At 53.7% G+C, this 19,703-nt stretch overlaps 1 protein-coding gene across 1 annotated transcript; it reads left to right on the forward strand.

Annotated features, from left to right (window-relative positions):
- Nucleotides 1–3,191: 3,191 nt before the first annotated feature.
- Nucleotides 3,192–19,702, forward strand: LOC102456929 (ryncolin-1-like). The gene is made up of 8 exons (XM_075909142.1): nucleotides 3,192–3,401; nucleotides 5,972–6,109; nucleotides 7,310–7,363; nucleotides 7,711–7,743; nucleotides 9,258–9,385; nucleotides 10,780–10,909; nucleotides 11,957–12,091; nucleotides 17,174–19,702. Exons 1-8 carry the CDS (start codon nucleotides 3,299–3,301, stop codon nucleotides 17,419–17,421), a joined length of 969 nt encoding a protein of 322 aa, XP_075765257.1. The 5' UTR covers nucleotides 3,192–3,298; the 3' UTR covers nucleotides 17,422–19,702.
- The last annotated feature ends 1 nt before the right edge of the window (nucleotide 19,703 follows it).

The raw sequence follows: 19,703 nt of genomic DNA on the forward strand, positions 1-19,703 counted from the left end.
TCCCTTCAAAGAACTCTAATAGATTAGTAAGACAGGATTTCCCTTTACAGAAACCATGTTAACTTCTGCCCAACAAATTATGTTCTTCTATGTGTCTGTCAATTTTATTCTTTACTATTGTTGCAACTAATTTGCCCGGTACTGACGTTAGACTTACCGGTCTGTAATTGCTCCCAGGAAGCAATAGTGGAGCAGGTCCAGCCTGAAGAAAAACCCACCAGTGATCAATTCAAAGTGCATCAGAATAAACCCTCCACAACATTCTTTTTGGCTTCAGTTCTACCCAAACTAGCCCTGCCCTGGCTCTCCCTGCCATGAGCCCCGGTGTGATGAGTATCACCCAGACCTCAGCCCACCGCTGACTGGCCTGCGCCTAAGCAGTAGCTAATGATCAGAACGTTGCATACAGCAACCATGCCAAGCATGGCAGCAAACGTGCACAAGAAGGGGCAAAACAAGCTTTCACCCTCAGGGCCATCTAGACTACATCTATTTGTTGGAAAAAAAACACTTGTCAGAAGAGGCTTTTCTGACATTCAGCCCATCTGGACTGGGTCAAATGTTGGAAGAAAAAAACCTCTTTTGAAAACCCCCTTCTTCCTCGTAGAACAAGGAATACAAGGGCTTCTGAAAGAGCATGTTGGCTCTTTTGCCAAAAAAAGCGGAAGAGCAAATGCGTTCCTTGGACAAAGGTATCCCGAAAACGCCCTGCAGTCTAGCTGTACCCTGAGTCCCGCCCCCAGCCTGGCCTGCTCAGCCCACTGCATTCCTCTTTGTTCCCAGCATCTGAACTTTGCCCCAACCCTGCTTTGCCTGGCAGTGTTGCTCACCTGTTTCCAGTAATAAAGGAACAGCGCGAGCATAGGCAGTAGTGCTCTGTGATGGGGGAGTGAGAAAACCAGCAAGCTGCAGGGAGGAGTCCACTGCAAAAGGGAATCACTAAGGCTACGTCTACACTGGCACCCTTTTCCGGAAATGCTTAAAACGGAACAGTTTTCCGTTATAACTATTTCCGGAAAAAGCGCGTCTACATTAGCAGGATGCTTTTCCGGAAAAGCACTTTTTCCGGAAAAGCGTCCGTGGCCAATCTAGACGAGCTTTTCTGGAAAAAAGCCCCGATCGTCATTTTTTCTGGAAAAACACTGACAATTTTACAGTAGATCATCTTTGCTTTTCCAGAAAAGCAAGCAGCCAGTATAGACAGCTGGCAAGTTATTCCGGAAAAGTGCCTGCTTTTCCGGAATAAGTAGCCCAGTGTAGACACAGCCTCCGAGAAAATGCCATATTGCCTCGGTATAAATCCACTTCTTGAATACTGCATGCAAATGTGGCTGCCCCATCTCAAAAAAGATATACAGTGAAACCTTTGTTATCCGGCACTCTGTTAATCAGAAAACTTTGTTAACCAGCATTGCCCCCAGCCACACTACTGTCACATCTTCAAGCACACAGGCCTTGGCTTACCATAATTGTCTTAATTTTTTATTTAAGAAGTACTAATCATCTTTAACTCAAAACAGAAATGTGAGACCAACTGCCTCACACTACAAAACTACCAATATTAAAAACTTGAGTTTTACTATTATTGTCCATTGGTTTTTGCTAGGTTGATGGGACCCTCGGTTAACCAGAATTTTTAGATCACCGGAAGGCCCTAATCCCTGAGCTTGCTGGATAACACAGGTTTTACTGTACTGGCATTGGAAAAGGTTCAGAGAAGGGCAGGACAATTGATTAGGGGTACGGAACAGCTTTCACATCAGGGGATTATTAAGACTGGGACTTTTCAGCTTAGAAAAGAGACAGCTACAGGGCGGATATGATGAGGTCTACCAAATCATGACTGGTGTAGAAAAAGTAGACAAAGAATTGCTATTTACTTCTTCTTAGCTGAAGTAGTGGTGATTAAGTGAAATGAATAGGCAGCAAGTTCAAAACAAACAAAAGGAAGTATTTCTTTACACAATGTACAGCCAACCTGTGGAACTCCTTGCCAGAGGATCTTGTGAAGGCCAGGACTTTAATAGGGTTCAAAAACAGAACTAAATACAATCTTGGAGGTAGATCCATCAATGGCTATTAGCCAGGATGGGCAGGAATGGTGTCTCTAGCCTCTGCGTCAGAAACTGAGAATGGGCGACACAGGATGTTTGCCTAGTCTGTCCATTCCCTCTAGGGCACCTGGCATTGGCCACTGTTGGGAGACAGGATACTGTGCAAGATGGACCTTTGGCCTGACACAATCTTGCTGCTTTTATGTCCCCTGCCCCTCCAGTTTTCCAAATGCCCAGACTGATGACAATGCGGGTGCATGCAAAGACGAACAAAACAAAAGGCAGCTGGGTTGCAAGCCAGTTGCTGCTGCTCTTGGAAAAACTCAGTGTTTGCTCAGGGGCAGCAGACAGGGAAGGATCCTCCAGCCCAGCTTACCGTTCCGTTGGGATCAGAGGAATAAAACAAGAACAAAGCAGCAAGAGGCACCTCGAAGGAGGAAGCAGGACACAGACTGGGTTTTCCCAATGTACCGGGGGACATTTCACAGCTCAGCACCAGTGACAGGCGTTGTATGTTGGTTATGGGACAAGAGTCCAGCATTAGCTTGTGCCTCAGGGTTCTACTCCCAGCTCTGCCACTGATTCATGCCAGGATTCTGCATAAACCACATCAGCTCCCCAAGCCTCAGTTTGCCCAGCTGTAAATTGGAGCTCACGGCTAATGAGATTGCTCAGGGGTGGCTCACATTCCCACTACAGATCTCCAGCTGGAGGAGTTACTGTGCTGGCTCAGTGGGGAACTGGCTCATTCCTCTGAGCCAAGCTGCCTTTCAAACAGGAATGGGCTTAGCAACCGCCACAATACAGCCACCTCTGGGGTGGAGCGCAGCAACTGTTCAACAGCACAGATCAATGCCCCATAACCGCGCAGGACAGGGAGTTCAGAAGAGCCTGTGGCTGCCTGAAACAGCACAGATTTAGCTGAGTGGAAAGGGCAAAAGGAGGCTCCCTGGCAGCCAGATAACTGTGTACCTGGGCACTTGTTTGATTCCTGGAAATAAGTCATATCCTGGACTGTCATGAACCTCTGAGCCAACTCTTGCACCACCACATGATCAATCAGAAAGGCTGATTCCCGGGCAGAGACAGCGTTACGCAAGACAAGTGTTTGGCTGCCCCACAGCCTCTGAGAAACCATTTCCAAACTTTCCTGTTGTGGGAGCCAGGCACAGCCACTGCCCAGGGTTTATAAGGGGCCGAGCAGGCCAGGCTCCGAGAGGCATCTGGGGGGGCAGCAGGACAAGATGCAGGCTTGCACTGGCCTTCCCCTCGCTCTGGCGTTCCTCGTGGTGGCTGCTGCCCCCACAGCCGGTCTGGCAGAGGACAGAGAGTCCAGCTGCTGTGCGCGTGAGTAGCGGGGGAGTGCAGCACTGAGAACCTGCGGCTCCTGTTGACGTTAGCTGGCAGGGAGGGGGAAGGGAGGGGAGGGGGTACTCAGCACCCTGCAGGATCCATTGGGGTGGGGGGTTGTGCTAGAAACTGGGGGGAAAACTCACGGGCTCCAGCAGGGAGCGGGCTCTTGAGGAGGGGCTGCAGTAGGGCCTGGCCAGGGCAGCTGCCTTTCAGAAGAGCACCCCACCGGGCAGCCAGGGTGTTCACTCAGCCCGACAGGTGAGGGAAGGGCTCCTGCTGACCTGAGGGGGGTTTGGATCAGGATAATGACAAGGAGGTCGGGGGAGACACCTGTAGCCCCCAGGGTGGGGGGAAGGGAGACACCCCATAGCCCCATGGGTGAGGGGCGGGGGAAGGAAAACACCCCATAGCCCCATGGGTGGGGGGAAGGGAGACATTCCATAGCCCCCAGGGTGGGGGAAGGGGGATGCCCCATGGGTGGGGGGAAGGGAGACACCCCATAGCCCCATGGGTGGGGGGAAGGGAGACATTCCATAGCCCCCAGGGTGGGGGAAGGGGGATGCCCCATGGGTGGGGGGAAGGGAGACACCCCATAGCCCCATGGGTGGGGGGAAGGGAGACATTCCATAGCCCCCAGGGTGGGGGGAAGGGAGATGCCCCATGGGTGGGGGGAAGGGAGACACCCCATAGCCCCATGTGTGCGGGGAAGGGAGACACCCCCATAGCCCCATGGGTGCAGGGAAGGGAGACACCCCATAGACCCATGGGTGGGGGGAACGGAGACACCCCATAGCCCCATGTGTGAAGGGAAGGGAGACACCCCATAGCCCCATGTGTGCAGGGAAGGGAGACACCCCATAGCTCCATGGGTGGCGGGGGGAGGAAAACACCCCATAGCCCCATGGGTGGGGGGAAGGGGGACACCCTCCAGCTCCATGGGTGCAGGGGAAGGGAGACACCCTGCATCCTCATTGGTGGGGGCGAGGGGGGGGCTGACTGAAGGGATTTGTCTGAGCAATCCCAGCCTGAGCCAGAGCAGAGAGGACACGGCCTGGCTGGGTTGCGCTGCACTGGGCTCTGGGTGAGGCTGACACCGTGGGCTGGGGTCCCTAGAAGCAGGAGGCCTGGACGGATGGGCTCTGGGGGGTGCATAGGCACCTCCCTCCAGGGAACCATGCATGGGGACATTTTGCATTGGATAGCAAGGCACTGAGCTGGGAATCCGGAGGCGGGTTGCCCTGCTAGGCGGTGTCGGCTGTGCTCACTGATCTAACAGGCAGAGGATGAACCAGGACGTCAGGACTCCTGGGGTCCATTCCAGCTCTGGCCTCTGACTCTCTGTGGGGCCCTGGCCAAGTCACCAAATCGTTCTGTGCCTCAGTTTCCTTATCTGCCAAATAGGGCTAAGGATACTTCTCTCCCTGAAGTCAGACACCAGCATTGTCCTCCTTGGCCTTTCTCCCTCCTCCTTGTCACCTGCCCATCCCCGCCAGTGCAAGGAGCCAATGAGCACGGCAACATGGACTGTGTAACCAGGTGAAAGCACCCAGCCCCATCTGCCCTGCCTCCCCGTTCCCCCACACTCAGTCTGGTTAGGACCCTCGCCAGTTCCATGCTGTCAGACGTGGCTTGGGAACCTCCAGGGAAAGTCTCATTGCCTGGACGGAGAGGGACACAGAACATCTTTGGGGGGGGGGCTCCCTTCCCCCAGCAATTTTTATTTCATACTTTCAAAGGGGCAGGTTGCCTCCTGAGTTGGGAAATGGGTGGAACCTCACAGGCAGGGAATGGTCCCCACCCCAAATCTGACCCAGGGCCCGGGCTCCCGCCTGCTTCTCAATATTCCAGTCGGTATCAGCGGAGCAGAGGGGCTGTCACCTGGCTACACGATATCTGAGGGTGAAAACGCAGCCTGGGAGTTTGGAGAACTGGGATTTATTCCTGGCTGCGCCACCAGCTTGCTGTGTCATCCGCTGCCTGGCGCGTAGCCGCTGTGTGCCTCAGTTTCCCCAATCTGCACATTGGGGGTTCAGGTTCAAGTCCCGTGCGCCAAGTGCGTTGTGACCCTCTGCTGGGGGGGATGTTTCATTCTAGCCTCCATGAAAAAAAATCTCACCCTTGGCCAGCTGTCCTGGTTGTTCAAAGTGCTTCCAGCGGCCGTGGCCAATGAAACCCTGAGCTAGTGAGGACAGAGATCTGGGCAGACGTGCCCAGCCCTGACTGCACTGTTTCCTGCAAAGCCCCAGTGGCATGTACCCCAGCCTCATGCATGGGAAGTTGCAGGGCTGCTCCTAGCAGCTCAGGCTGTGGTACCAGATACAGACAGGCTGCAGCGCTCCCATTGCAGAGAGACAAGGGATGCGCTCCCTGTAAGAGACTCACCGGTGGCCAGGTATGCTGGGTACCAGCCGGTAACACAGAGTGGCCATAAGTGTTATCCTACAGTCTCAGCATCCCTCATGCTCACTTCTTGGCCCTCTGCTGTGCAGCTGTTGTCACCTCCAGGGCACCCCTCGCTGTGCACCTGCTCTGCTCACACCAGGCTGCCTCTCCACCTCTTTCAGGACTGGAGGGATTATCTCAGTGTGGAGCAGGCAAGATCATTTTCCAGGGCCAGCCAGGGATCCCAGGAATACCGGGCATTCCGGGGACCAACGGCCTGCCTGGGGCTAAAGGAGATCCAGGCCCTCAAGGGCCACCAGGTGAGACGATGCAGACAGTTCTTGGCAATCACAGCATCAATATAAAACAGGCCAGAGGCTGCTCTTGCTCTGCCTGGCCCTAATGTCAGACACCCCCACCCAGGCAAGACAAAGGGATGGGCAGACTCCCCACTAACTCACCCAACAGGCAGGACCTGGGCTCAGAGAGTCTGGGGAGGAGATGGCCAGAGGAAAAGACCAGGGAGCCGGAGACCACCTCATGGAAAGCAAAAAGGGCACTGCTTTGAGGATGCATGCAGCCTTCGCACTGTGTGCCGGAATATAGCCTCAAACACACACACACACACACACACACACACACACACACACACACACACACACACAATCAGGGAGCCTGAGCAGCTGGTCTGAGGCCTCTAATTTTCTTCCATGCGTGGAATAAATTTTGTTATATGCACCAAGGCATGTGCACCACCAATAGAAACCTGTTTTGCCTGGTGTGGGTGCTGTGCTGGGCAGCATTTGAATCTCTCCTGGGCGGCCACCCAAGCGCTCAGTTTACAGGAAACACTGCTGAGGAGCATTTCAAGCCTTATCAGGAAAAACAGCTTTTAGATGTGGGTTCTATTCCAGGCAGGGAAAGTTACAGACAGGTTTTGCAGAATCCAGGCTTGAGTTCTCCAGAGGAGTCTGCCTTCTCAGGCTGGTGTTACTATTAACCTGGATCACGCGTACTGCAATAGGTCAGAGCCGGAGGGGGCTGCCCTGGCAGCATCTACCCCCAAGTGCTTACACTGCGAATGCGCCCGACAGGCAGCGGAAAGAGGATCACGTGCAGCAGGACGGTGCAAGAGCTGGAGAGGGGCCATGCCCAGCAGATCTTGGCTGGTCGTCTCTGCCACCAAGAGGCTAACACAATATTCCTCCCATGAGCAAGTAAATCGTGACACTGACCGGGGACGAGAGACGTGCCATCGTGGCTGGTCCCGTCCGTGGCCGCTGGTATTTTTTCTAGCACAGACACCCCCACCCCTGAGCCACTCACTCATTTCACTGGAGCCCATAAATAGTAGCCACCGGGCTGAGTGTGAACCCAGGACCATGGAAGCAAATGGGCCCTTTAGAAATCCCCATCCCGTCTCCTCCACACCCCAGCTCCCCAGCCGCACCACAGGGCTTCTACAGGCTGTTGTCAGGAGGCTTGAAAGGCCCAGTCACGTCTCTGGTCTCTTTCTTCAGGCAAGACGGGCTCCCCTGGGGCAGTGGGGAAGGCTGGACCCAAAGGAGACAAAGGTAACTTTGGCGGGATGCAGGGTTGGGCCCCGGGAAGCCTCACAGCTCTGTCAGCCCCTTGGCGTCATTCCCAGGGCTTATCGCCTTCCCCTCCTCGGCTCCTGAGAAGGGGACCAAGTCCCTCTCCTCAGGCGGGGCAGTGGCAAACAGCTGGGGACGAGGCCTGGCCCCACAGAGATTCTTCTGCACTGCCCCACGGCGGCCAGCACCCCCTGCAAGGCCCTGTCCCCAGCCTGAGGTGACATTTGAGAGCCACGCCTCTCAGAGCACATGGGGCTCTCCTGTGTCCTTGCTGGCCAGTTGCTGGATGCTCTGTCTCACCAATAGCTGCCTCTCTCTCCCCACAGGAGATGCAAGTCCCGCCAGCTCTCAGCAGCAAGGTACACGCCTCCTTCAGCCTCAGACCCTACCCTCACGGAGCAGGCCAGCATGGCTACAAACACACCGATGCCACAGGCCGTCCGTGGGGAATCGAACCTGGGAGCTCTCGCCCCAAAAGCGCGGCCTGCTTCCGCCCAAGCTAAGGGAATCCTGCCATTTGCAGCTGTCTGAAAGCAGGGAGCCGCTGAGTGAGAGCCGTTTTCCTGCCTTTGCTCTGGCGGCAGTTCAATCCTCCAGCGACCCAGAGCATCGTCCAACCTCAGATACATCCACCATCAGGGTCGGCATGCAACAGCTGGGCAGCAGCTAGTTCAGCGATGGGCGAGCAAGGCTAGTGAGCAGGCCCCAGAAGTGACCCTCCTTTGTTTCAGCAGGCATGGGGCAGATTGACATGGGACATGTGCACTAACCATGACCCCAAGAATAAGACAAGATTCTCCTGCGGCCCCATGCACTCGAGCCTCTTCAGCACAAGGGGACCCAGTGCTAGGGCCAGTTAAAGGACTAGTGAAAGTAACGTAAAGGAGCGGAGGGAGCGCGCGGCTCTCACGATATTCGTGGCATTCGAGCTCTGGGAGGGAGTGGGAGGAGCCGAGGGAGGGTGCAAATCAGCTGATTTATAGTGCTCCAGGGCTATGTCTACACTCGCGGCTTCTTGCGTGAGTAATATGCAAATGAGGCTAAGCGTGGAATATCGCCGAGCCTCATTTGCATGCCTAATGAGCCACCATTTTTTTCAGAAGAGGCTCTTGCGCAAGAAGGCGTGTCTACACGGCCCCTTCTTGCGCAAGAAAACCCCTCCTGCGCAAGGCCGTTACACCTATTACTTTTCAAGAAGAACGGTGTTGCGCAAGAGGGTTTTTCTTGTGCAAGAAGGGGCCGTGTAGACGCTCCTTCTTGCGCAAGAGCCTCTTCTGGAAAAAATGGTGGCTCATTAGATATGCATTAGCGCTGGGGAGCTCATTTTCTGTGAAAAACGCAGCTTCTGGAACGCCAGACTGTTTCCAGAGTGTGTGCTGCTTTCGCCAAACCGCTTCAGGCAAACCCCAACCCTCCCCCCCCAACATGTCATTCTGACCCCTTCACCCCAACCTTCCTGCTTCCAGATTTCTCCTCATTTTGTGCAGAACCGTCCAAGGTGTAAATACGGCCAGACCCTAAACACAGGGCCAGCCCGGCCTGGACTCGCCATCAAACCCAAACACACCTACTGCTCAGCCCAAAGGGAAACGTCCCTCGGCTTTTCAGTTTGCCAGAAACGTTTCATTGCAGCCAGGGAGGGGGAAAAGGATTTGTCCGCCCACGCGTCTGGGCCGGCAGCGTGTTTATCAGTCAGCCAGCAACCGGCTGCGACAGCCAACGTCACTCCTTCCTTCCCAAGGCTCAGGGACAGGGGTTCATCCAAGAGAGAGCAGGGGGTGCTCAGTGACACGCCGCCCCATCTTGGACTGAACCTTCCTACCTGCCTCATCCATAACAAACTCACCAGCTGGAGTTTTCCCTGGGGGGGCAGGTGCCAGGAACTGCAAGGAGGTGCTGGAGCAGGGGCAGGGGCTGAGCGGCTGGTACCCCATCCACCCCCACCCCGGGAGAACGCTGACCGTCTTCTGTGACATGGCAACGGACGGCGGGGGCTGGCTGGTGAGTCCTTCTGCCCTTCCCCTGGCTGGGGTAAGCAGGCCGGGAAGGAGGAGGCAGGAGGAAATACGCCTCCGCCCTCTTGAGGACCCCCACTTTGCACAGTGTGGGTCTGTGGGTCCATAGACGAGGCTGCAGACTGCTGCAGGTCCCTGTCAGAGCGGGTCCAGGCAACAGCCAGGCAGGCTTTCCAAAGAGCTCAACAGGCTGGCGGCTGTGGGAGGTGGGGTCCCACCAGACCCCAGTCCTCATTCTTATTAAGGCTGTTTGTTGCACGGGAGGGGCTCTCCAGACAAGACAAGGGAGGTCCTCTCTCACTCTGTCCCTTGGCACCCTGCAGCGGTGACGCCAGTGGCTTGGGAACATTATTAAAAGTAGGGGTGCTGAGCCAGGTCCACCCCTGGATGAAGCCAGGAGCAAAGCCTAGCATGTCGGGCCAGCAGCAGAGACCCCCGTGTACGGGGATTTAAATCTAACCCCAGCATGAAGGGCAGCAGCAGAATGCCTGGCACACAGGGCAGCAGCTGTGACCACAGGCACTAGGCCAGGAGCGCTGCAGCACCCCCACAACCCAAGTTCCCACACCTATGAGCGAGGCCAGAGACTGTTTCTCTCTCGGCTGCTCTGTCTCTATAGGCCACAGTCTTCACTGTGTTCACCACCCCTTCCTGTGGCCTCTTTTCCCTTTGAAAGCTCCTACCTGCCCCCTCCAGGCACAGCAGCTGTCATGATTATGAGGGTTAGCCAGCAGCCTGGGGACTAAGGAGTTAACTACACCTAGCCAGGTGGAGTGGCCAATAGGAATGTAGGTAGGACTTTCAAACTGGGACAAAGGAACTGGGGTTTTTCCCTCCTGTGTGTCTGCCTCTCTCTGGAGCTGCGGAGGAACTCACAGACACACAGGAGGGAAAAACCCAAGTTCCTTTGTCCCAGTTTGAAAGTCCTACCTACATTCCTATTGGCCACTCCACCTGGCTAGGTGTAGTTAACCCCTGCTTCCCCAGGCTGCTGGCTAACCCTCATAATCATGACAGCGGCTCTTACAGATGTGCCTCGTTAGAGCTGAAGGAGCCCAGGAGAGCTCATTAGTCTCCTCTCCCGGAGAACTAGAGTGTGTCCCTTCCCAGCTAAGCAAGGCTGAGAAACTCTGGCTCTCAGCAGCACCATGAGAGCAGCTGGGTGCTGGTCCTTTGCCTCCAGCCACGGAGCCCTGTGTCTGTAGCGAGGCAGATCCAGGGTCAATCCTTCTGTAGGGACATGGCTGGTTGGTGAGGTCATCGGAAGGTTGGGCCTGGGCCATTCTGGGAAGGATCGGGGCCTGCCCAGCTCCCCATGTCCTGCCCGTATTGCCCATGGGGCTGGCTGAGTTTGGGTGTGAGCTGCCCTTTACCCTCCAGGTGTTCCAGCGGCGACAGGACGGGTCTGTGGATTTCTACCGGGACTGGGAGTCCTACAAGAAGGGGTTTGGAAACCAAGCATCTGAGTTCTGGCTGGGTAATGACAACATCCACCTTCTCACCAGCAGCGGTAAGGAGACGTCTCCCCACCCAGCTAGGACAGAAGCAGCCAGAGGGAGATACCAGGGCAGGCACAGGGCTGAGGCAGGAGCATGTGACTTGCAGCAAGTCTAGCATATGGCTGGTGCCCAGATAACCCATCTTCCATCTCCCCTGGCTGAGAACCAGAACATAGCCCAGGGGAGAGGAGTGAACTGGGGAGGTGTATTGCAAGGGTGTGAAATCCCTGAGTTTAACAGATCTCTGCTAGCATAGCAGGGGTTGGCATCGGGCTCTGGGAGTTAACCCTGAGCATCCCAGAAAGACTTTTCCTCGTCAGTTTTGAAGCCAACGCAGCAACTTGCTCACTGCTACCCACTCAGCCTGTTCTGACTGCGTTAGGGATGTAAAAGTGTAGTTGATTTACCGATTAGCCAAAGCTTATGAGTTAATACTATAGGCCATGTGCACTTCCCCCCTCACCTTGCCCATAAACTTTCAGCAGGCTGGCCATCAGCCCAACTCAGTCGGAGCTTGCACCGGGTGTGGGACGTACCCCTGCTATGGCTCTGCATTCAAAGTCCAGCCTGAGGTCAAATGGCCATTTGTGGGGCTGCCCAGCTCCCCTGAGTTTAAAGGGCCAGCAAGCCACAGAGCATGCTGGGGAGGGTTTCTAGAAAAGGGTAAACCCCAGACGGAGCTCGGTATGAGCCAGGGAGCTCCACAAGGATGCATGTCTGAGTGGAAGTCTGGGGCAGTGAGGAAGCCCTTTATATGTTTTGCCCTCATGTTGCCTTCAAACATCAGGTGTTTCCTATGCTGAGTTCCCCACTTTGGCACCGCGGCCCCAGCGCCTCGTGTTCAGTGCCCCAGCTCAGGGGAGAATTCCTACCTCCATTTCCTTCCGCATTTCCCGGTCTTGTGTCCCCAGGCTTCAGTAACCCTCAGGGCGGCTGCATCTTCCTTCAATGAACGTAGCTCATGCTCCCAGGGAGGAAAAGCCAGGCACAGGCCGCGTGCCGTGGTCGCTCTCTTCCGCAATGCTGGGATGTTGATGTGTCTCTCCTTGCGGCGTCAGGCACCTACCAGCTGCGGATTGATGCCAGGGACTTCAACGAGACCAGCACCTTTGCCAAGTACACCAGCTTCAAGCTGCTGAGCGAAAAGGAAAACTACACGCTGGCCTTGGGCTCCTACTCGGATGGCACCATGGGTGAGTTACCGGGTGGCTTCTGCTCAGGCCTGACGGGGGCCATCTGGGGCTGGGGGCCATCCAGGGCCGGCGAGCACCCCTGTGCTGTCGCACTCCTCGCCCTCTCCTGGGCAGAGCCTGGCACATCAGCTCTCTCTCTGGGCTTTGCCATCTGACGGCTGCAGGGTGGAGCTCAGACCAGAGGCCTCCCTGGCTGCTGAGTCCAGATCTCTGATTTGGGAAGGCTTGATGCAGGAGGCGAGCTCATCCCCGAGGGGCAGCCTTTCCTTGCCATAATTGACAGCGGCTGAGGATCTGTGCCCGAGCCTGCAGGCTCCCCAAGACCCTCTGGCAGAGCAGCAAGGACGAGCAGAGCCAGTCACAGAAATACCAAAGCAGCCCCCCAGCCCTCACTGTGAGAGGAGCAGAATCCGCAGAGGCCTGGGCTGGGGGAGTCCAGCCTAGCAGCCCTGCAGGAAGAGGGGGAGGGTCTGAGCAGGCATTAGCAAAGCTTGAGGGGCAGGGAATCACTGTCTCTAGATCCTGTCAGGGCCTTTGCTGCCCCTCACCCCCATGACCGTGAGCGAAACTTTACGAGCAGTGTCAGGTTCTCACGGTTACTACGGATACGGCTGCTCTGTGGCGGGAGGTGTGAATCCTTGCTCAGGAGGATGTACCCGCGCTAGTTCAAATGAGTGCGCTAAAAACTGCAGCGTGGCCCGACAGCGGGGGCTAGCCACCCAAAAGGCCCCCCGTCGGCAGGCCCGGGTATGTTCTCGGTGAGGATCCTGAGTGACCGGCTGGGCTGCCGCGGCCACACAGCTACTTCCAGTGCGCTGCCTCAGGTGGAGCTAGTGCGTGTCTGTCTGCTGGGGATCGCAGCGCCCAGATGCTGTGGGGACGTCCCCTGAGAGCCTGTAAGCCGCTGCCCGACGTTCTCCCTCCCAACGACAGCTGGCAGGGTGCAGCACCTTGCCCACGCTGTGGGGAGACCCCTCAGATTGGGAGAGGCTGAGGGGTTATCGCCTAGGAAAGGCTTAAAAATCCCAGTGGCACCAGGCTGGGTGCCAGGGTGAGATTTCCTCAGCCCTCCGCTGTGATGTGTTAGCACTGGTGAAGTGCCCCAGTCTGTCCCCCTGAGCCCCTGTATGTCTACACACCAGGCTCGGCCGTGGCAGTGACTGTGAGAGCATCCCCATGCACGTCCACAGTGCTTCAGCCCTGACGTGGAGGGACCAGCTCTGCCCTGTATCCGTTAGGCCTTGCCTTTTCAGTGGAGAGTTTCCAGCTAGAACTGGTTGAGGAAGAGGAATTTCTAGATTTGATCTGGAAAATGTAGCAAAATCCATCTAGGAAGTGCCATGAGAAATGTTATTGGACCCATGCTAGTCCCAGCAAGGGCATTAGTGGGGCTGGAGGTACGGGGGTGTATGGGCACTGACTGTCTCCTAGGAACTAGACTGTGACCCCCACCCCCACAACTCCTTTCATACCAGACAGCCAGGGGAAGAACTATGGGGTAGGGCCTTACTCTAGATTCTCTCTGCATGCTGGGTCAAGCATTTACACCAATGGGTGTAAACTGCTGCCAGATCAGACCAATGTGAGGCTTTGCACTGGTGTAAAGGACTGTGCTTGGTGGGAAGCAGGGACTCATGTGATACTTCCCACTAATGAATCTGCAAAGGAATGTGGGCTGAGTGTGTTTGAATCAGTCATAGAATCATAGAGCTGGAAGAGACCTCAGGAGGTTATCAAGTCCAGCCCCCTGCCCAAGGCAGGACCAATCCCAACTAAATCAACCCAGCCAGGGCTTTGTCAAGCCGAGACTTAAAAACCTCTAGGGATGGAGATTCCACCCCCTCCCTAGGGAACCCAATCCGGTACTTTACCACCCTCCTAGGGAAATAGTGTTTCCGAATATCCAACCTAGACACACCCCCTTTCCCTCCACACTGTAACTCGAGACCATTGCTCCTTGTTCTGCCATCCTTCACTACTGTGAACAGCCTTTCTCCATCCTCTTTGGACCCCCCTTCAGGAAGTTGAAGGCTGCTATCAAATCCCCCCTCACTCTTCTGCAGACAAAACAAACCCAAATCCCTCAGTCTGTCCTCATAGGTCATGCACTCCAGCCCACTAATCATTTTGGTCGCCTTCTGCTGGACCCTCTCCAATGTGTCCACATCCTTTCTGTAGTGGGGGGCCCCAGAACTGGACATAATATTCTAGATGTGGCCTCACCAGAGTCGAATAAAGCAGAATAATCACTTCTCTAGATCTGCTGGCAATGCTCCGCCTAATGCAGCATTTTTTAAAGTGTGTTCCGCAGCACACGGGTGTGCTGTGAGGAGTCGGAGGTGTGCTGCAGAGAGAACAGAATTAAAAATGGCCACCCTTAAAGGAACAAGCCTCCTTTTTAGGGGTTTTTTTTTGTGGGGGGTTTTTTTTTCTCAACAACTTTTCTCTGGGGGCTTTTTCATGCTCAAAAGAAAAATCCTTGGTGTTCCCCGTTTAAAAAAAAATTGTGTGGTGTTCCTCGGTATTAAAAAGCTTAAGAAACACTGTCCTAATGTACCCTAATGTGCCCTTACCCTTCTTGGGTATGAGGGCACACTGTTGACTCATATCCAGCTTCTCATCCACTGTAATCCCCAGGTCCTTTTCTGCATAACTGCTACTTAGCCAGCCGGTAACAATTCTTGGGACTTTTCTGTCCCAAGTGCAGGATTCTACACTTGCCTTTGTTGAACCTCATCAGATTTCTTTTGGCCCGATCCTCTAATCTGTCCTCCAGCATATCTACCTCTCCCCCTAGATTAGTGTCCTCTGCAAACTTTCTGAGGGTGCAATCCATCCCCTCGTCCAGGTCATTAATAAAGATGTTGAACAAAACCAGCCCTAGAACCGATCCTTGGGGCACTCTGCTACAAACCGACCGCCAACCTGACGTTGAGCCGTTGATTACTACCCATTGGGCTCGGCAGTCTAGCCAGCTTTCTATCCATCTTACAGTTCATTTATCCAATCCATACTCCCTTAACTTGCTGGCAAGAATATTGTGGGAGACCATATCAAAAACTTTGCTAAAGTCAAGATCCATCCACTGACTTTCTCATATCCACAGAGACAGTTACCTCATCATAGAAGCTAATCAGATTGGTCAGGCATGACTTGCCCTTTGTGAATCCATGTTGACTATTCCTGATTATTTTCCCCTCTTCCAAGTACTTCAAAGTAGATTCCTTAAGGATCTTCTCCATGATTTTCCAGGGACTGAAGTAAGGCTGACTGGTCTGTAGTTCCCTGGATTCTCTTTCTTCCCTTTCTTAAAGATGGGCACTACATTTCCCTTTTTCCAATTATCTAGGATCTCTACTGCTCTCCATGGGTACGTCTAGACTACAGAGTTTTGTCAACAGAAGTTTTGTCGACAGATACTGTCGACAAAGTTTCTGTCGACAAAGAGCGTCTACACTACATTCAGTTCTGTCGACAAAGCAAGCTGCTTTGTCGACATGGCAGTGTAGACGCAAGGATAGTTTACATTCAATAACGCCTTCTGTCGACAGAACTCTGTCGACAGAAGGCGTTATGCCTCGTAAAATGAGGTTTACCAGTGTCGACAAAACTGCTGAGTTCTGTCGACGTTATGCCAACAGAACTCAGCGGTAGTGTAGACGCAGGTATAGTTTTGTCGACAAAAGTCCACTTTTGTCGACAAAACTCTGTAGTCTAGATACACCCCATGAGTTTTGAAAAATAATGGCCAAAGGCTAACCCATAGAGCAGTGGCTCTCAAGCTTTCCAGATTACTGTACCTTTTTCAGAAGTCAGGTTTGTCTTACACTCCTCCAAGTTTCACCCCCCCTTATATACGTGCTTACTAAATCAGACCCACTTGTGTACTGTGACACATTTGTTCTGACAAATTGCTTATTTTCTACCCTCTAATTATAAATCGCTTGGAATATAAATATTGTAGGAAAAATGTCCTAGCTGACAGGGTGGTTAAGCCCTGAAATAAATTGCCTAGGGAGGATGTAGAATTCTATCACTGGAGGTTTTTAAGAGCGGGTTAGACAAACACCTCAGGGATGGCCTAGATGGTACTTTCAGGGGTGACCTTAGACTAGCTGCCAGCAACTGGCGCCCTAGGCAAAACATGCAATCGGCACCTCCACCTCCAAACCCCTCAATGATATTGCACAACCATTTGGTGCCCATTTAACTTGGGGCCCTAGGCGACCGCCTAGTTTGCCTATATGGACGGGCCGCCCCTGTGCTTGGTTCTGCCATGAGTGCTGGGGACTGGACTCTGATGGGGTGGGCAAAGGGGCTTCTGCAGGCCAGATCTGGCCCATAGCTGCCCTGCTGTTCCACTGCCCCCAGGCCAGTTGAGACCTAGGGACAGAGGAGTGTGCAAAGTCTCCTCCATGCCCCTCATGGAGGCACAGCGGCTAGAGAGAAACGCCGGCTGTTTTGAAACAGAGGGCATTTCTCTCAAGCCACCACACGCCTGGCAGGGCGAGGGCAGCGGGCAAGAGACTTGGTGTACTCCCCCCGCCCTCAGGCCAATCAGGGAGCACACAAGGGCTACTCTTGCTGCAGCGCCTAGAGAGGCGGGAGGGGGAGACCAATCAGGGTTGGTGAGAAGGAAGCACTAGAAGACTCCTGGTCCCACCTGCTCCATCTGAGGCCCCGCCCCTTCTGAGACAGCCCAGGCCCATTTTAGAGATTTATGAAGTGGCCCCCATTTTAAAATGATTGCCCACCCCTGCTCTCCGACCTCTCGAGGCTCCTTCCCGTTCTCACAGTCTATACTGACATGTCTAAACAAGTGGGTTTGTTCTGTCCTTGCCAGGGCTTTTTATGTAGCCTGTTGTAAAGCTTGGCAAACCTCCGGGAGATGTTGTACCCCTGGAAGAGCTCTGCCTACCTCTGGGGGTGCATGTACCTTGGGTTGAGAGCCGCTGACCAAGAGGCAAGTCTCTGCTAAGCCTGCAGCTTGGGAAGGCCGGTGCCCACCCACTGTGAGTTTGGGACCGGAAGGAAGATGCCGTAGGCCAAGCCTGGTGTGTATTTGCCTTCTCCCCCTTGCAGGAGATTCTCTCTCAGGACACGCGAAGCTGGCGTTCTCCACGCGGGACAAAGACCACGACAACTACGACGGCAGCTGTGCCACCCTCTACAAAGGTGGCTGGTGGTATGGGGCGTGCCACTCCTCCAACCTCAATGGGCTGTACCTCAAAGGTGAACACAGCTCCTATGCCAACGGCATCAACTGGTCCACCGGGAAGGGGCACCGCTACTCGTACAAATACGTGGACATGAAAATAAGGCCCCAGTAGGCAGCATCTCTCTGGGCACTGCACTGATGCTACAGGGACTCGTCCCTGGAAACCTACATCAGCTGAACACCCCTTCTTCAGGGCTAGTAAACTGAACTTGCCGCGAGCCAGGACCTCCCGTGCTGCTGTGGTACACTGCTGTTTCCTCTTCCGGGTCTAGCCACCTGATCCCGTCTACTCCCACCCCCAGCGTGCTCTCGTTTTCTTAGCTGGACCAGTGGTCCTGCTATTGGAAAGATGAGCTGGGAGTCTGGACTCTCTTCTCACTGACCTGCTGTCTGACCCTGGGGGGAAGTTGCTGGGGCCTCTCTGCCTCAGTTTCCTCCAGCTGTAAAGTGCGGGTGATATAATACATAAAGAGCTCTGTCCCGGGGTGGGGATGCTGCAGAAATGCAAAGTGATACTTTAGTCAACTCTACCCGTTCCCGCCGAGTTGAGCTGGACTGCCAAGCTCCTGCTGCAAAGGACCTTTTGATGACCGAAGGCCGGTATTTTACCATCCCAATTAGCCAGCAGGGCTCAGCCTCTGCCGTTGGGGGTGCAATTCGCAAGAGCCCTCTGTGCAAAGTCCGGCTGTCAGGATTGTCGAGGGAGCGGCTCAGATATCGAGGATCTGCCCTCCAGGGAGGGCACCAAGCGTTTGAAAATCCAGCCCCAGCCGTCTGCGACCGACAGTGATTTGTAGTTACGTTTTTATTTCTCTTCTCTTTATTTGCCAAAGGGCCTATAAACCTCATTTTTTGAGGAATAAGGGATCTTAAGCAAAAAGATTTTTTTTCCGACAAATGGCCCCTTCTACACGGGGCTTTTTATTGCGAAATCCTCTTCCACAAAAAGGATCTGAAGAAGAGATGCAAATGAGAGCTCAAGAGATGCAAATGAGCACTCCATTTGCATTTCCTCTTCTGCAACAAACCTGCGGTGTAGATGTAGCCTAAGAGACACCGGGGGAGCTTACAAGTGAACCTGGAGACAATACTGGCTATTCAGATCTCTGTGGCTCTGGAGCGGCCGCCGGGTAGCAGCCGTGTCCTGGCGAGCTGCTTCCCCCACTACAGGTCCAAACAAGGGGCGGGATTCTCATCTGCTAGAACGGTGTAACCCTAGTGACACCATCATCAAGGGAAACAGCCTGGCCCAACATCCCTTTCCCCAGGAGCTTATCCTATGAAGTGAGAGGGGGCCCTGATGGTTGAAGTGCACCAAAAAAGGCGACGTTCAGCGTGTTGTATCAGCTCATCTGTTTCAACAAGCTACTCTCCATTGACCACAATCCAGGGGTGGGGCAGTGAAAGACAGTCACCATGGGAATCAGGAAGAAGTTCTATTGGTTCTCTATGGAAACAGAACGTATTAAGGGCCTTTGGAGCAGTCACTCCTGTAGCAGATAGACCCTGAGCAGGAATTTTGGTGAAATCTGGATGGGTAGGGCTTGCCAATCCGATTAGAAAGAGATCTAGGTTCTTCCTCTATCCCAGGTTACAGTTCAGTGGAACTATAAGAGTCCCTCGCTTGAGGGCTGGCAGGTGACTAACGGCAATCACACTTTAACTCAGGAAATGAAATGGAAAACAACTTTGTTGCTAAAGGAATCATTAGAATGCTTGCCACAATGAAAACACCCGTAAGAACACAAATCACTTGAATTCCTTCCCAAGATGTCATGAACACAATCAAATCAAAACTTATCTAAGTATACAAAGAGGAATAATAATTATCTTTCCTACACACAAGGGCCACAAGGTTGGATGGAGAAGGGTGGCTTCCCTTCCCCTGGAAGACGTAGGAGGAAGTGATAGATTCCTAAAAGCAAACGAGCAAAATTAAGGAAATGAAAAATCAGGTATATACAGAGAGAGAGATAAGTATTCAGGTTCTCTGCTGTGACAAGATAACACTCCAGTGTGGACTGCTTCAGCGACACTGGTCCAGCAGCCCCAATTTCCCAAATCCGTAGGCCTAAATACCCCTTTTGGCACCAAAGCATTCTGTTTATACTACCCTTTTCCATAACTGGGCCTAGCACCCTAAGATTTCTGAGGGCACTATGTTTGATTGGAAGAAATCTTTCATGACCTTACGAATATTTATTATGAATGACTGATGTTTTCTTGGATAATTTTCCAAAACCACAGAGAACGCGCGGGAGGCTGCGGTCTCCGGGCCTCCATCTCGTGTGACTGCGCAGGAAATTCGAAATGGCCGTCATTGCTTGGTTAGCAGATTTATACAATAAATTCTGGGCAGGATTCAAAAAATAAACTCTTGTGCCGACCACAAAC

This window comes from Pelodiscus sinensis, chromosome 25 (assembly GCF_049634645.1).
Source record: "Pelodiscus sinensis isolate JC-2024 chromosome 25, ASM4963464v1, whole genome shotgun sequence".
Taxonomy (NCBI): Eukaryota; Metazoa; Chordata; order Testudines; family Trionychidae; genus Pelodiscus; species Pelodiscus sinensis.

What these genes read in the sequence shown, in the direction of transcription:
- LOC102456929 (XM_075909142.1), top strand. Translation starts at nt 3,299, where the DNA reads ATGCAGGCTTGCACTGGCCTTCCCCTCGCTCTGGCGTTCCTCGTGGTG. An exon ending in AGGCCCTCAAGGGCCACCAG is followed by an intron (nt 6,110 to 7,309) that starts GTGAGACGATGC and finishes CTCTTTCTTCAG; the next exon opens with GCAAGACGGGCTCCCCTGGG. An exon ending in CGGACGGCGGGGGCTGGCTG is followed by an intron (nt 9,386 to 10,779) that starts GTGAGTCCTTCT and finishes TTTACCCTCCAG; the next exon opens with GTGTTCCAGCGGCGACAGGA.